This window comes from Pongo pygmaeus, chromosome 18 (genome assembly GCF_028885625.2).
Source record: "Pongo pygmaeus isolate AG05252 chromosome 18, NHGRI_mPonPyg2-v2.0_pri, whole genome shotgun sequence".
Classification (NCBI taxonomy): domain Eukaryota; kingdom Metazoa; phylum Chordata; class Mammalia; order Primates; family Hominidae; genus Pongo; species Pongo pygmaeus.
In genome coordinates, this window is record NC_072391.2 from 58914456 (window position 1) to 58930745 (window position 16290).

General features: G+C 33.5%; 1 protein-coding gene across 2 annotated transcripts in view; it reads right to left on the minus strand.

The window, feature by feature from the left end:
• Window positions 1-16290, minus strand: part of CDH8 (cadherin 8) — a 383067-nt gene that overhangs the window by 57734 nt on the left and 309043 nt on the right. For both annotated transcript variants that reach the window (XM_054454633.2, XM_063655190.1), the window contains one exon: window positions 8478-8595. In XM_054454633.2, coding sequence (XP_054310608.2) covers window positions 8478-8595 — 118 coding nt within the window. The remainder of the gene's footprint in view (window positions 1-8477; window positions 8596-16290) is intronic.

Genomic DNA, 16290 nt, shown 5'->3' on the forward strand with positions numbered 1-16290 from the left:
GATAAACAGCCTCAAAAGGCTGAGGACAATATACTTGAGCAATAGAGGAAGGAAATTCTAGTAGGCAATCTACTAGAATGAAAGCAAAGGCAATGAGTAACCCAAAAAGATCCAAGCACGGCAATTACTATCTTCCTCAACAAAGTGCATCAGCACATTGATTTTGGTGATACATTAGCAAACAGATAGAATAGGCAACAGATGGAATATGAATCCAGTGTCATGGCCAGAAATCAAAACAATAGTATTCTCTAGTTTCCAGGAGACCTCAGTAAACACTATACACTGAAAGTGAGCTAAAACCTCCATTAACTGACAGGTATCTGAAACAACCATGCATGGGAGCTGCTAAAGGCATGAATCTCACATAATGCAACTTGTATGAAAAGTATAATGGTTTCTAATAAGCCTGCAAAATGGAATCATCAGCCCCAGTTCACTGCCAGTACTTTATCACAAAAGACAGTGATGTCTATGGATCACTGTTCATTTGGAAAGGGCTTACTGACATTCTTTCACCCTGCTAGTATAAAGACATCGAATAGTATGGTTCGACATACCTCATCTGAGCTCAGGCATAATAAGGACACCAATATGAAACTCAGAGGGAGAATTAGCTGTCCACGATTAAAGATGTACATCACCATTCTGACCAGACAAATGCTTCCTAAAGATGGAATGGGAATGATGGAATCCATGAAGATCTTAACACTTCTTTATGTAAGGCCAGGTTCACAAAATTGGGTTAAGAAGGAAACTTTGTTTGTGAAAGTATAGAAGTTAGACTAAGTGATAATTCCCACAAAATCATAATATTGTTCAGACTTACCTGTAAATTTCCCCACTCTATCACATTTCATTGTAAATTATAGTTTCCTCTCTAAGATTTCAAACTGTTATAAGACAGAGTCCTGAGGAAAACAAAAATATACTGTACAGAAGGGCAAAACCTGTGTCTATTTAATTCAATGCTTTATTTCCAATTCTAATTCTTAAGGGTGTGCCTGGCACATGATAGACACCAAATAAATATGTATTGAATGAATGAATGAGGGAAAAAAAGATACTATCCATTATTAATAACCTCAGAAGACAGTGGGGAAAACATTCCTTGAGTCATGTGTTTGCCTTAGCAGTTACCACACTGTCCTACAGAGAAAAGCAAAGAGGAAAAACTTTACAGCAACTGTTAACCACCCACTTGCTCTGCCCATAGATAAGGGGAACCAATACCTGAGTTATTGTGAATGATTTAAAATGGGCTAAATAGAAGAGGGAGAAAGCAGAGTATGGGAATTTCAAAGGGGAAGGGAGAGGTGTAAAAAAAATGTAACTGGCTTGGCATGTTCAAACCAAAGCACGTATAAGGGCGCAGAAGACAGAAGAGAATAATGGAAAATAAAGTTAGGAAGACAGACATGCAATCTCATTGCCCTGGTGATTTTTGCTTTTTAAGCACATATGAAGTTCTATATTTAGCAAACAAGACTTTCATAAGCTATGTATTTACTAAGATACTCCTGGCTTAAAAATTTGGTCATTCTGTCACTCTTAAATATTCCATTTGCCACTGTGTACAGAACTCTATGCTCTCTCCAGCCAAGTGAAAAAGAACAATTTTTAGGTACTCTCCATTTTTATTCTTTGATTAGGTTACTGTAATGATGATTATGTTCAAATAACCACTTAAGTTACCCAAATACTTCTCTTTCTCATTCCTCCTGTCCCTGTGCTTTACTCATGGACAATGTTTGCAGACATGTTCAATCATTGGCCCATCGAGTAAGGGAAAATGGAAGAGCATATCATTAATCATCTCCCAAATACCTTATTTAGGTTCCTTATTAATATTTTTATTTGTTGCATTGGGTGAACAAATGAGATTCAAGAGGTTCATTAAATTTTAACAGAAAGAGAGGAAGAGGAGAAGGAAACTAATATTATCACCAATTCGTCAGTCAATGAATTTTGTACAGTACCATTTAAATTTTTTACTTAATATTTTATTATTTAAAACAACATTGGATAAATATTATTATACAGGCAAATGTTCAAGATTATTCAATTACCTTGCAGGTTCCCATAGATCATAATCGGAAGAGCTAAACTATAAAGCCTGTGCTATTATATATTCCATAGTGTCTCTCCCTTATGTTTCATTCTAATTCATCCCAAGACAATTTTTTTCATGTTTATCTATGCAGAGTGCCTGCTTTTTTGTTGCCAAATTATTTTTCTGCCTTCTCTATCTACTTCTTTAATAAACTGAGGGATCTGAAGCACTTGGTAGGTGTTACTCAGGTCATATCGGCAGATGGAATGCCACGCATGCCCAATGTTGTATCTATAAAGTGCTGAAATTAATCCAAAATGCAAACTTCCGTGCTGTAATGAGTTGAAATAATTGTCAACTACGTTTAATATCTTTTTTCAAAAAAAAAAAAGAATTTGCATAGACTGACAGATCATTTTGTTTCCACATTCAATTTTAATATTTGGTTGTGCTTTCCAAAGGACAGTTATGTTTGTTTAATATCCACAAAATCCCAAGACTGATTTTTATGCTTGTAAGTAAAAGATAAATCAGTAAATAACATTATTATTTAATGAAACAAACAACAAAGTGGTATGGACAAGACTGTCTAAATGAAAAACATTTTTTCTAAATAATTCTTTATATTCTTCCTTTATTATTTTGTATAAGGATTTGGGGCAACAGTCTCAGAAAGCAAGGTACTCAAAGGAAAGATTCTATGCATGAAGGCATCTTTAAGATAACTAAGCATGTACCAATTTATTTTCTTCAGAATTAGACAGCTCTGTAAAGGCTGGAAATGTTTGCTAGCAGATTGACAGAAAAGGTCTGATGCAATTCAAAACTTTGAATAGCATTTTGACAACCACACCTATAAACTATAAAATCTATGCTATGTGTCTGAATTATATCCTAGTGGTCAGTAATCTCAGAACTAAATTATTTTCCATAACATACACTGAAAAATAGATACCCACAGCAGTGCTATGTCTGACCAGAGTAATAATTTCAGGATTTTTCAACATGTATAAAGAAAATTGTTCACTTCTGCAGGTACTCTTAAATTACAATTTTAAAAAGAAAATGAAAATATGAAAACTACAAAATAACAAGAGTTTTACAAAAACTACCCAAGCGAAGAAAACCTCCTTGTCTTGTGACACTAAGTGTACAGTCATATGCAACTTAGAAACTGGAAACACAAATCTGTTTTATCTATTTTTCTTAGCTTGCACGTCGCCCTTAATTACAGTTTAGGCGACAAAATGAAACATAAATGTCTTTTTATCAACAGCACATTGCTGGAAGTGTAAACAATAAATTATAAATTACTGAATCGGAAGCCTTTTTGGATCATATATGCATAGTGCTGTTCTCCATATCTATGATCTGTCACACCTCCTGTTTCATGCAAATTGAGCACTACCTTTTATGATTCAACATTGAAGAAATGTCCCATGCTTCATACAGGTAATAGTAGACAACTTATATGGAAAACACTTCCAGTCAACGTTTGGTGCTGTGTGTTGTGCTTTGAAAAAGTCCACTATGTGAGCGGAACAGACAATACAATCATAATGGAAATATATTAAGATATTAACTATCATACTCATGCAAGTACACAATTTTGCTTGTTGTTTGGGCATGCTTGCCTGGGAAACCCAATAATAATGGTTCTGCTGAAGCTAAGGGTATGGATGTTTTTATAAAGGCCACTTGAACAAAGAGTGGTTTCTTTTAGGAAAGCCTTCTGTTGGTTCCAAAGCAGCCTATTGTAATAGCAGAACTTAAGGAAGACTCAGGTGGCCAGAAAAAGGACAATTGGCTTAGCAAGGTGGCCCTCCTTGCTATATATATCAGCAGGTAGGTCCTTCAAGTACAATCCAGCCTGGCTAGGTACACCTGGCTTAAGGCAGAGGACAGAATGACTCTGTCTGCCTTGAAACCTACATCCTGAATACAGAAAATGTATTCCTGAAGATTCAGCTGGAGAAAAGAGGAAGGACAGAGCGTCAGCTCTGGCTGGCATGGGAATCAGGAAAATCCACTTCCACTTTCAGGCAGCAAATTTTGGTTTTGCAACAAGGGAAGTTTGAGATAGGCTGATGGTAGTCAAAAATGCAAAGGAAGGCTGTCTGTAATTTTCCAGCTATGTAAATGGTTCCCACAGAGTATGTGTGTTTGCAGGGAGGGATGGAAGTTTGGAGGCAATTTAGAACAATTTTATATGCTAGAATTGAAAGTGATCCCAACAATTGGAAGCTACCATTGTGTGGAGAAACCTGAGTTTCGTTTTGGCAATGGAGCTATAGAGAGGTTAAAAAAAAAAAAAGTCATCATATTCAAAACCATATGCAGGAATCCTGCAGCTATTTCTGTGGCTGATAAATACTTTCATAGTTGGTCCTCATCCTCTTCCTCCTTCTTTTTATTTTGTCTTTCTATTTTAATACCCTTTAGAATGCAACACATTGCAGTTACTGTACAAGCAGATGTTTTTGCAATGCATTCTAGTGAAGATCAGTGTTTTCCCAGCTATTGATGAAGCCACGTTCAAAATTACTGCACAAGATTTATAATTCTGAAGATTTAAAGCTTCAAAGAGACCTGGCTGAGAATGATAAGCCAGAGGAGATATAATATAGTATGAGAAGGAATTAATGAATTCATATAAAGGGACCTCATCCCACTTATTGTTGCATGTTTTTCTATATGCCAGGCATTGTGCCAATTGCTGTCTAAGTCCTAGTTCACACATATCCATCATAGCACAACTATGAGGCAGGTATTTTATCCTGGTGTTACAGATTAGAAAACTGAGGCTTAAAAGGATTTGCTTAAAATAAGAGTATTCCATACTTCCAGAAGATAAAAATAAATAAACTGTATACCATTTGAACTAGGCCACTCGGTTGAGACAGAAATCCATCAGACAATGCATAAATTATACTCTATACAGGTAACTATATTATGGACAATGAGGTAACACGAGGCATGTTTATTCCAAAGTAATGGTTAGCATCTACATTATTCAAATTAATTATCAAAAGTGTGCATTTAAAGTAAGTTCCTTATCAACAATATTTCAGTCAATGAGAAGACATTAAGAAGGAAGAACAAATTGGTAACATCAGGTACTATGGTTCTCCTGCTCGGTTAAATATAACCAAACTATAACTAAATCCAGGTCCACTGTCTATTTCTCATCTTACCATAGGCTCTCCTTAGAGAGCAGAGATTTGTATTTTCTCTCATTTCTCTACACACATGATTTAAAAATTGCGGTATAAACCATGAGGGCTCCCACTTCACCAGACGGTGCTCTGGCAATTCGAATCACATTTTTTACCTACAGTGTTCAGGCTGAGGAAGAGTAGTTTTCTGGAGACCTCAAATTTCCTGCAAACAAGATATTTTAGAATCTCTAAAAGGTCCCTTTTTTTCTTCCCTGTCTTGTTATATTTAATTGTTAGCTATTTTCCATTTCCATGGTGAAAATTGAGGCCAAAACTGAAATGTGGTCAACAAAACTCTCTGCTTACAAATTCAGCCAACTGGAAGATGAAGAAATCAATATCTTGACCATATTCAAGGTGCTTTGATTTTTTGGTGTGAACGTGTGGTATAAATTGTTCACTGTATTTTTGACCTTTACGTCTACCTTTATTTATATTGAAGTTTGCTTTCCTGTTCTGGCAGAAATATGATTCTCACATATTTAGTAGAATTATTTGTGAAATAATTCAACTGTGTAGGAGACAAGAGAGAGCTCATTTCTATCTCATTTTGTCTTTTATTGTGAATTAATTGATAGAAATTGCATTAGGACCAATCCATATAAGAGACAAGAAAAATTACAATAATTTTCAATTGAAATATATGGTGGCAAGTTCCTTACAAAATGCCAAATACTGAAATCATCTCCCTTAAAGATCAAATTAAATGTGAGAGAAACTTATTCATCAACTATAGATTTGATTGTATTAGCTCTCTCAACATTTTCACATTTTTCTGGCAGGCTGGAACCTGTAACTCATACTGCTCTCAGTGGATAAGCATCAGATACTGACCATTTTAAAATTCATCTTAAGAAGGAAAAAATATATATATATATATCTCCAACATTTTTTACAGCTTCTTTTCATTATTTTGTTTCTACATATTAAGACAAGCCCATTTTTTTCTGTTTTACAGTACCTATTCAGGTGCCAAGTAAGTAGTGGTCTATGAAGCAAAACTCATGGATTTCTGATCTAGGAAGAGGAACATAGAGTATAAATTTTATATATCTATTTCAAACCTGTGGTTTCATGATTTATTTTGTGAAGGAGATGTTGAATATTTGGACCCTAAATCCAAAATCACAGTGAACATAAGTCCTACTTTCCATAAGGCAGTCCTGGTTTATGGTGTTTTTCAGACATAAATATAAGCAGCGACCCCTCTCACTTTAAAACATGTCCCAGTAGAAACAATAAATTACATGGTCGCTCTTTGTAAAACAAATAAACACAGTCTAAAATAAGCAATCATGATGTATGGAGTACTCTTTCTGTTTCAAGTCATTTTTCAATAATAACTGACATCTTTAAAAAATTTACAAAACAAAATAATATGAAAAACCTATAAGATAGATCATAATTTTAACTTCTATTTTCCAGTTTCAAAATAAAACAGATAATCCACATGACATTAAATATTCTATTACACGGTTTATCATAATGTGTGATGAAGCAGAATGAGGTATTCTAAATATTTAAACTTTTACTTTCTACTAATTCCAAAATTCAAGAAAACACATAGAATTCATTTATTGTAGAATTAAATCTCCTCTTTAAAAATATTAGGGCATAATAAATACGTGTCAAAATTAGACTTTCCTTGGTACCCAATAATATCTTCCCATTCACCCAATACCTTATGTGATGCCTTCTAGGGCCACACAACAAGTGTATCCTGAAATTACAAAATTTACAGGAAACACTAAGGATCTCAGAATATTTGGAATGGGAAATAACTTCTTCATAGAGAATTTTAAATGCTGTGCATTTTATATGCAAAAATAATGCCTGACACTTACTAGTTCAAAATCAGAATAAACATGGACCACACTTATGCACAGACTTCCAGTTCAGTTTGGGGTTTCTAAGGAGGATTTGTGTTAGAAATATTCATATGATTTCCATTAAAAAATATTGGAGATGCTAATAAATAAACAATGACAATGTACTTGGATTACAGTTTCCAATCAAGGGTGGCTAACAAATGAATACTCCATTATTGAGGAGACAGAAAAGGTTTTGTCTCCTTAGTGTTTATAATAGTGGAAGTCAGCTAAATTAGTAATATCTATATAATGACTGTCATTTCCTTTTTGTGATTCATCCACATTTATCAAAGCATCCCCAAAGAACTATGTAGCATTTTGTTCAAAGGCAAGGCCATAATATATTTAGCCATAAAATGTTATTTTACTTCATAAAGGAAATTTTATCAAGATTCACTATCCCTTTAAATAGAATATTGCAAACAATACAAACAGGTATCATTAATCAAATTTTACTATTCTGAGTATAGCTTGTATACAGACCACTGAGAGACCTAAACAGATACCTGTAGTGAAGCCAGAAAAAAGCCTGAGACATTGCTTATATTTTGCTAATCATTCTAAAACAGCTGCAACTAAGACTTAAATACATTTGAACAAAAATCGAGTTTAAAACTTTTTTTAATATATAGCAGCTTAGGAAACAAAAATTTTCAAATGAGATAGACTTTAAACAATAATCTATGGCTTTCATAAGTAATAAATAATATAGTTAAAGAAAACAGTAATCCAAGGTTGGTCCTCAGAAAATCTAATGAAATGGATTAAATGTGCTCAGTGAGCGAAAGACTTAACAATAAATCAGTTCATATTAGCTCCAAAATAATACAGATAAGAAATGCCCTTCAAAGAGGATTTTCTGAACTAATTGTTCTTTTTAAAGTTGGTACAGGCTTAAAACAAATAACCTTTAATGCGTACTCACAAACCAGGCAAAATTAGAATAGCTTTCCCTAAAGACGTGGTAAACATTCAATTAAAACTTAACAACTACAAAGTGTAAGCCAATTCCCCCTCTTAGGGATATCTCAGAATCTCAAAATACCTGGAAGCTTTCACAGGGGTTACATTTTACTCTTCATTTTTTAAAGTAAGGTGATTGAGGTATTTCCCGGGAAAAAATTAACTTTTTACATTAACAAAGTTCTTATCTATTGTTTAAATATTGAAAATAGGAAGTAAGGTAATTACCATGCCATTTTACTGATAAGCTGAATTTCAAGTGCTCATGGTTGAACAAAAATTATTTTAATGATAATTTTCAGTTATGTTATGAAATTGCATCCTATTTTCCAATTTATATTGTACTCTGTTTCACAAAGCTAATATATTTACCTTCATTTTTCTTGATGGTGAAATTCGGATTGTTGACCATTTCTGGAAGGAGACTGTATAAGAAATAATGTCCGTTTTTGGGATCATCTTTGTCCATGGCGCTAACAGTTTGAATGACCTGAAACATAAAACTTGACGTCAGCATTTCTGATGATTTCAGAGGCTCCTACCATCGGTAAAAGCTTAGTGACATTCTTTTTGTGGTCTGATACTTTGGCTCAAAGACTCTTTTTCAGCTTTCTAAATTGTCATGGATGGTTTGTGCCAAGAATAAGGAGAAAAATCCATTACTTTAAAACCTCAGCTTTGATAAGTTGATGAAAATTAAGAGCATTACCTTTGTGTCCATTTGGTGTCTGTGGCTTGAAATAGCAAAGTTAAGTGTATTTGAAATATCCACTGGGCAATTACAGGTTTCTTTCCAATTTGAGTATTTACGGGCATCTAGAATGAGATTTGGAATTGTTACAGTGATTGCAGTGTGGTTCTTGGGAGGATCTTTGAGGTAAATGGCTTAAATCTTGAATCCTCACAACTCTTTTACTCATCAGGTTATAAATGTTTGCCAAATAGTGTTCCTCAGCACAAACATCACTGCAACAAACCTCTCTGATGAATTGCTTCTGTTCCCTCCCAGTAATGAATACTGTTTTTTAAAGCTAGTGGATAACATATGCAAACAATGCTTTGGAGTGTATCCTGAGATGAATAAATTATAAGGATTAGAATTACCACAGTGCAGAGAAATGTTTGGATAGATAGAGGTACTTGGAATCCGTGCTTATTAAATGTGCTTGTTTCATTTGTAAAGCTACATTAACTTAATGCTAAAGTTGTTTCTTGGGATGTCAGATAATTATCTTAATAATTTGTATTTATGATTCTGTGATATTGCTAGTTAAATGTGACAAGTTGGACAAGAGCTAATGTAGGAAAAGTTTGAATGTATACTCCTATTGTGATAATAGATTTACTATAAAAAGTAGTTAACAGTGAAATGTTCTCAGGTTTATGATATTTCGAGGATATAATAATGATGTCAATGCTTTTGTGTCTGTGTGAACAATTACGTCCCATTGAACTTTGAAATGTTATTAAAGAGAAAAAAAAACAATTCATTTTGAGAAGGGTCATCTTTGCTTTCTAACTTACCACTCAAGTGTAAGAACCACAATTTCAGAACTTTTAGCAGCTATGGGGCTTTGCATTGTATCAAGCACATGTTATATGATAGGCAATTCATTCAATTTACTTCAGGCAAAAATAAAATACTTTTTTTTTAATTTCTAGGTCTCCCTTTTTAAAATGGAACATAATCTTACTTTGTAAGTGTTTGATTTTTGTTAAGGACTTTTTTGTCTAGTTATAATGTCTTATAAATAATTATAATTATTCTTAGCTTGAGTGACAAAATAACTTAAAATAATTTAAAATATAACTCATGTTATAGTTTAAGACAGTGAGATAGTCATCAAGAGAAAGGACTCTGGAGTTAAGCTTCCCAGATAAGATAAAAGTCACAGCTCTATTTGTGGCTCATTGTGTGACATTGAGGGAGTTACTTAAGTCTCTGAAACTTCAGTTTCTTGTATGCCAGAAATACAAATGCAAAGACCATCTTTTCTCATAGGTGTGTTTTGATTATGGATTTCAATTCATATAAATCTTTTGACAGTTTCTGGTTTCTAGTCAATGTTCAATAAAATGTTAGTCATCATATCATTATTATTATTGTATTTATTAGGGCCATTGTTATTTATTGATGATCTGGCACTTTGATAAATCTTTTATAAATGTAACAACTCTGTTACTCAATGACCCAACATGATCAGATTAAAGGAGAATGCAATTATATTTACTGTACCTAAACACATAGCATATTTGCCTTGACATTTAAGTGTAGAGAAAGGCCCTAGGGTACTTGTTGCACAAAAATCAACATGAGTTAAAGTACAAGGGGTCTAAATTTGAAACATGGATAACTCCTTTGGACAGCCTGCGAGTAAAAATACTTAACAGAAAAGTATGAGTTGACCACTTCACCTCGGAACAGCTGTGCTGGATTTTCATGTTAAAAAGTCAAGGGAATGACTATCTTTGACAAGAGCCTTCTTTCAGGCAATTATAAAGAAGAGAGAAAAACATTGCTTGTGAGCAAATGTAGCAGCTCCTTCTCCATTTACCCAGACTTCTCTCTATAGAACTTCTAGCCCCAGGTGCAACCATTGAAGATTTAACTCCTGAAATGTGTGAGTGCATATGGAGAATAAGGGCAAATGAAGAGAAGATGTCTTGGTTTTCTCTAGTAGAGAACAGTCATAATTAAATGCTTTCCTACAGTACACTTAGTGGATAAAGCTCCCATAATTAATACCATTCATACTATTTTCAAGTAATCTGCGTGAAAATGGCTCATACCTGCTGTTGCATCTACAGGAGAGTCATTTGATTAGCTAAGCCACCATGGCCAAAACAAAAGATACAATGATATAGCTTACCTGTAGCAAAGAAGCATAACTACCTGCCACATCACATCTCAGAAGTTTGGTCTAAACATCACACCAAAATTTAATACATTTTTCCACCATTTATTTTAGCCAGGAACTCATTAGATAAGCAATTTATTGAGCCACTAGAACCACTGACTAAAAAGTCTCAGATTATAACTCAGCAATCAGTATTTCAAACAGCCTTCTGGGTAATTCTGGTGTACACACAAATATGAGAACCACTGTTTTGAGCCAGTGGAAAAGATTCATGTTCATAATTCTCTCCTCACAATTCATTAAGAGGCTTTATATTGTCAAGCTCATGTCAAGCTCAGTGCATTACATGTTGGGAAGAAGGTGGTTGAACTGGTGAATTATTACATTTTCTTCCAAATATCCCATAAACTGGTTATGATTAAGATTTTTGGTTAAACCACATTTGACACTTCAATACAGATAGCCCCTGCTTTGGCATTTTATCTAAAAGTAGATGCCAAGTAGGTCACTTGAAGGACTTTATACCATTAAAATGCATTAAGATATCCATACTAATGAGGCTAAAGTTTTCACTGATGAAATAACTTTTGAATGCACTTAGCTTTAAACAGTGAAAGAAAAAGAACAGATTTGGTCAAAGAAGTGTACCTCCACAGAGGCAGATTGTATTGACATACCGAGTAGATGGCAACTGGAGACCATGTAGGGTCCACTGTGAGCTACCATGACCTCAGCTGATTTTTCAAGTAATTTCATTTCATGGGAATTATATAAAAATTTCTGGAGCAGTCATAAATTCTTAGAAATATGCATCTAATGTTAAGCTTAAATATTTTCCCTTCTACTAATAAAGTTAGTATGCAACTGAAAAATCTAATGTTTCATAATTTATTGTTGAAATATTTTCAATGTTAAGGAAAGCTGAAGGCAAAATATACGTCTTTATTAGAGAAAACAAAGCATATCTGGGATGTTGGGATAAGGAAAAGAATTCCAGAACCATGCTTGGATTTTGAGAGGAGCAGACTCTGTTCTGTTTCTTGAGACTACAGATTTGAAATTGAATAAACATTCTAAGACATGAAACTAGAAAACAATTGTGTGCTATAGTATAATTCTGATCCTTAAAAATATTTCATTGTTTATCAAAAATTCTAAATCTAAATTAGATTGTTTTTAACAGAGTATACTAAACTTTATTTTGGACTATTTTACATTAACTCAAAAATATTTTATAGTAGCAGAATATCACTGCCATTATTAACTTTTGAAAGGTCAAGCAGTCTGCAAAGAAATACATTTTTGATGATCTGATCTGTTAACAAGCATAGCTGTATCATAGGATCCATTAGAACCTCTTCCATGAGTTCCTGTAGATAATATTTATCAATATGACCTTACGTGTCAGGAGTAATCATATATGAGATTTTCCCCCTCACTGCTATTAGAATAACATGTGGCACATGGCAACTATTTAATAACTATTGGCTAAATGAAGTAATGGATGAATAATAAATAAGCGATGGCAGGTACATTTTTGCATCATCTTTTATCCTCACAATACCTTGAGAGGTAAATACTAAGAAACTTATCAGCACTGTGATACATCTAATGTATTATATACATTCAAATTATATAAAGTATATACTACATATGTATATATACACACATACATGTGTGTATGTACATGTGTGTGTATATGTGTGTGTGAGTGTGTATAAAACGTCTGATCCCAGATAAGCCTAGTTACAAATTCTCTGTACCCATTGTCCCCAATATGCCAGGCATCCTCAAAACCTTGTAGATATTTATAATTTCTATATATGTATTTCTATTAAATTGGCACTTAGACCTTCAATATTTTGGAGTGTGTGTAAGCATGACCCATCCATCCTTGCTTGCTTTGCTTCAGCAGTCTGAAGATTCTTGATTGATTCTGACCAGTAAAATGCACACCCAAGTGAACATTTAAAAGAAATAGTTCTTTCTATATATGGACAAGGTGGGAAAACCCTATTCTGTTGTAACTTTTGGAATGTTTTCCAAGGCTTCTTGCTATAGGAAGATCCAGCAATAATAAACAGCATGGTATCTTCAATTGAACCACACTGTCACTTTCTCAGGTAAAACTTAGTTTCCCTTTTCTCTAAATCCTTCTATAATGATATGAATTGTAAGGTGATAGAAAGGGAGTGAAGGAAAGGAAAGGAAGTTACGGTCGATGAAGAAGGAACAGCATAATGTTTGGCTTTCTATTAATTCTATTATTATTGCCACTTTATTTCTGATGATCACATTAACTTTCCTGAAATATTAACATCTATCTCTTAGAGTAGTTTTCAACTTGGGAAAGAAAGGAATGATCCATGAATGAGCTTTATATGGCTGTCATTCCTCAACTCGAAAATGAAATAGTATGAAATTATTTACATATGCGCATTTATGAGGGGAAAGGTCATAGCTTTTATCAAATTATCAATGATGTCCATAACTGAATAAAACAAAACAAAATACATTAAGAGCCTTAAAGAAGGGTGCTTAAAAATAGAAATTAGGCATGCAAGACAAATCAAGTTATAACAATGATGATTAATTGAAAGGGGGGAATATAGGTAATTAAGAAATTTTATCAAAATCTATACAATAACCCAATTATTTCAAAACTGTATAATGTAGTACAAATATATTCACAGTTCATATCTAATCAAAATATATTGTCTGGATATTTTTGAACAATTTGCATGGCATTCCAGTCACTACCAAGATTTTTATTCCCTACCCATTCAACATGTTTAATGAGCTCACCATTTTTTTTTTTTTTTTTTGGCCTGAAACATCCTTGCCTTAAAATTTATTAGGTGGCTATTCAGAGCATGTAGCTTGCAGTTCTGACATATATGAAATATAGCAGGAGGAAGTAGATGAGGTTCTAATCTTATTGACACACTAAATGAAGTCCTCAGTCCTCTGGGTAGAATTTGGGACTCTGCCTTCATAAATGCATTGTAGAACTTCCAACATTTTTTTCAGCGTTGGGTTTTTCATTCACTTTACCTTTACTGAAACTAAGTTGAAATAAACCAATACAACGCTAGGATTCCAGAAGAATGTGTCTATACAAAGTTTGGATTTTCCAGTTTCTTCTGCCTCTTGCATTCTTTTGGTGGACTCTGAATATCTGATGTGTACTTTGTATGCTACTGAAATTATCAATATTAAATACAAACCACTCCATCTCTTACCCTGATTTAAAAATCTATAGTTCATTTTCATTAGTAGGATAAAATTCACAGTTTTCCACATAGCTTAGAAGAATCAACCCCCTTTTCAATCTTATCTCTTCTTCACCATGACTCTATTGCTTTGTGGAAATATCTCCTGATACCTCCTTAGGATTATAAACAGTAATTCCTATATTGAAAATATGTTCCATTGTGTATCCTCCAAGGGCAAGATTTTTCCAACTGGGTCCCATCTCCCACAAATTTTATAATTTTCTCTGAAGGAAATTTGAAAGATTTTATAGTCAACTATCCTTGGCAAACTCAAGATAACATATAATTTCCTTGGGAATTCATATGTATTTCTAAATGCAAGAGAAACTTGTAGTAAAACAAAACAAACAAAAGATCATGCTTAATTTTGTATAATTTAATGTCTCCCAATCTTATTAGGTCACACACACACACACACACACACACACCCCAAACCACATCATATATTGGCATGCTACAGCACAAGTTTCTGTGAAAAACTCACTTTGAATAATGCTATCCTCTAAAACTCCATTTGCATCTTTAAAAGATTGGAAGACTTTCTCAGCCTCTGTGTGAAGGTGCGTGTCTACATAGCTTAATGGTTACAGCAATGTTACCATTAGCTTCTCTGTCTTCCCAATATTATCTCAGATCCTCTGGTACCAGATTGTATCCAATTTACGTCACAAACACAAAACCTAGGCTTAAAATCTCTTACTACCTAGAGTCAATTTGACTTTCTTTAAAAAACCTGCTCATCATCATGGCTTTTATGAACAAATGGAAACAAGCGTATTCAGGTTTCCTACCTGGCTCCCATCCTAAATTCTTATCCAGTATTCTGTAGGTTGAAAATACAATAAAAATATATCAGTCTGTAATAGCCCAAGACTTTAAACAATCTTTTACACCATTTTCTCTGTAGATAATCAAACTCAATTAAATTAGGGGCCAGAATAAAACGTGAAATTCGTAACCATGCAAGAGTCCCAGTCAATACGTATAGAACTGCAAGTAAAACTTTGAAAGGTTTAGGTAGAATGTGTTTCTATATGATGATTCCAGTTAATTTTTTTTTAATTAACCCACAGATTCCCATGGGGAAGAGTGAAGTATGGATCCTTCTGTCACCCTTGACAAATAAAGTACTTGTAAGTTATCACAGGAATAGTTATTCCAATATTAGAGCAATAGATTTGTCTATTATATTGACCCATTTAGGAATCATGTATAGTGTGTTGCTTTAAGCCACTTCATAAACATACAACAATAACAATAAAACCCAACAAATACAATAGAAATAAAGTATTTTTTGCTTTGTAGACCTCAAGACCGGTTCAAATAAATACCACTGAAAATTGCAAGTATTTATTTAGTATGTATTTGTATATCTACACATCTATATCTATCTAGTTATTCTGAAGATCTTGGGGTTTAAACCAACAGAGATTATGGCTCAGCATCACAAAACTAGTAAACAGGAAAGATCTGATCTCACATTTAGATTGTTCAAGCTCCAAACACTCCAAAATATATATATTCACTTTGCTTTGTTTTCTGTCAAACTTGTGCTCCAAAAGTCATACTTTTGTTAATGACTCCCTTGAAATGTGTTTTGCTACATGTGGTTTCTTCAAATGTTGTTTTATGCATTCCATTAATTTACCATCTCCTTACTCCACCCAAAATAAAGTGAAAGTAGTATTTTATGCATTTTGTGGAGGCTATCAATTTCATCTGTTTTAAAATCAATCCTGTCTCCCTCTTGTGTATGCAGATAGATTATGAAAGATGCCTGCTGGCAGGAAAGCTAAAATTAAATCTCCTATATTTATTATTTCATGAGTGTTATAAAGTGCCGTAATTTCATTTTATTGTTTCACAGTTATTAGAAAAAGACTCACAGAAACTAGACAAAAAAAAAATAAAGTATCAAACCCATTCATTGCTAGTGTTTATCAAGGGATAATTATCTTTACTTCTCTTATTAAGCTTTATTTCTTTTCATTTAAGGTTTCATGAAATGCTTTTGAGTAAGAATGTCATTGGTCACAGGAATGTATTATTTTC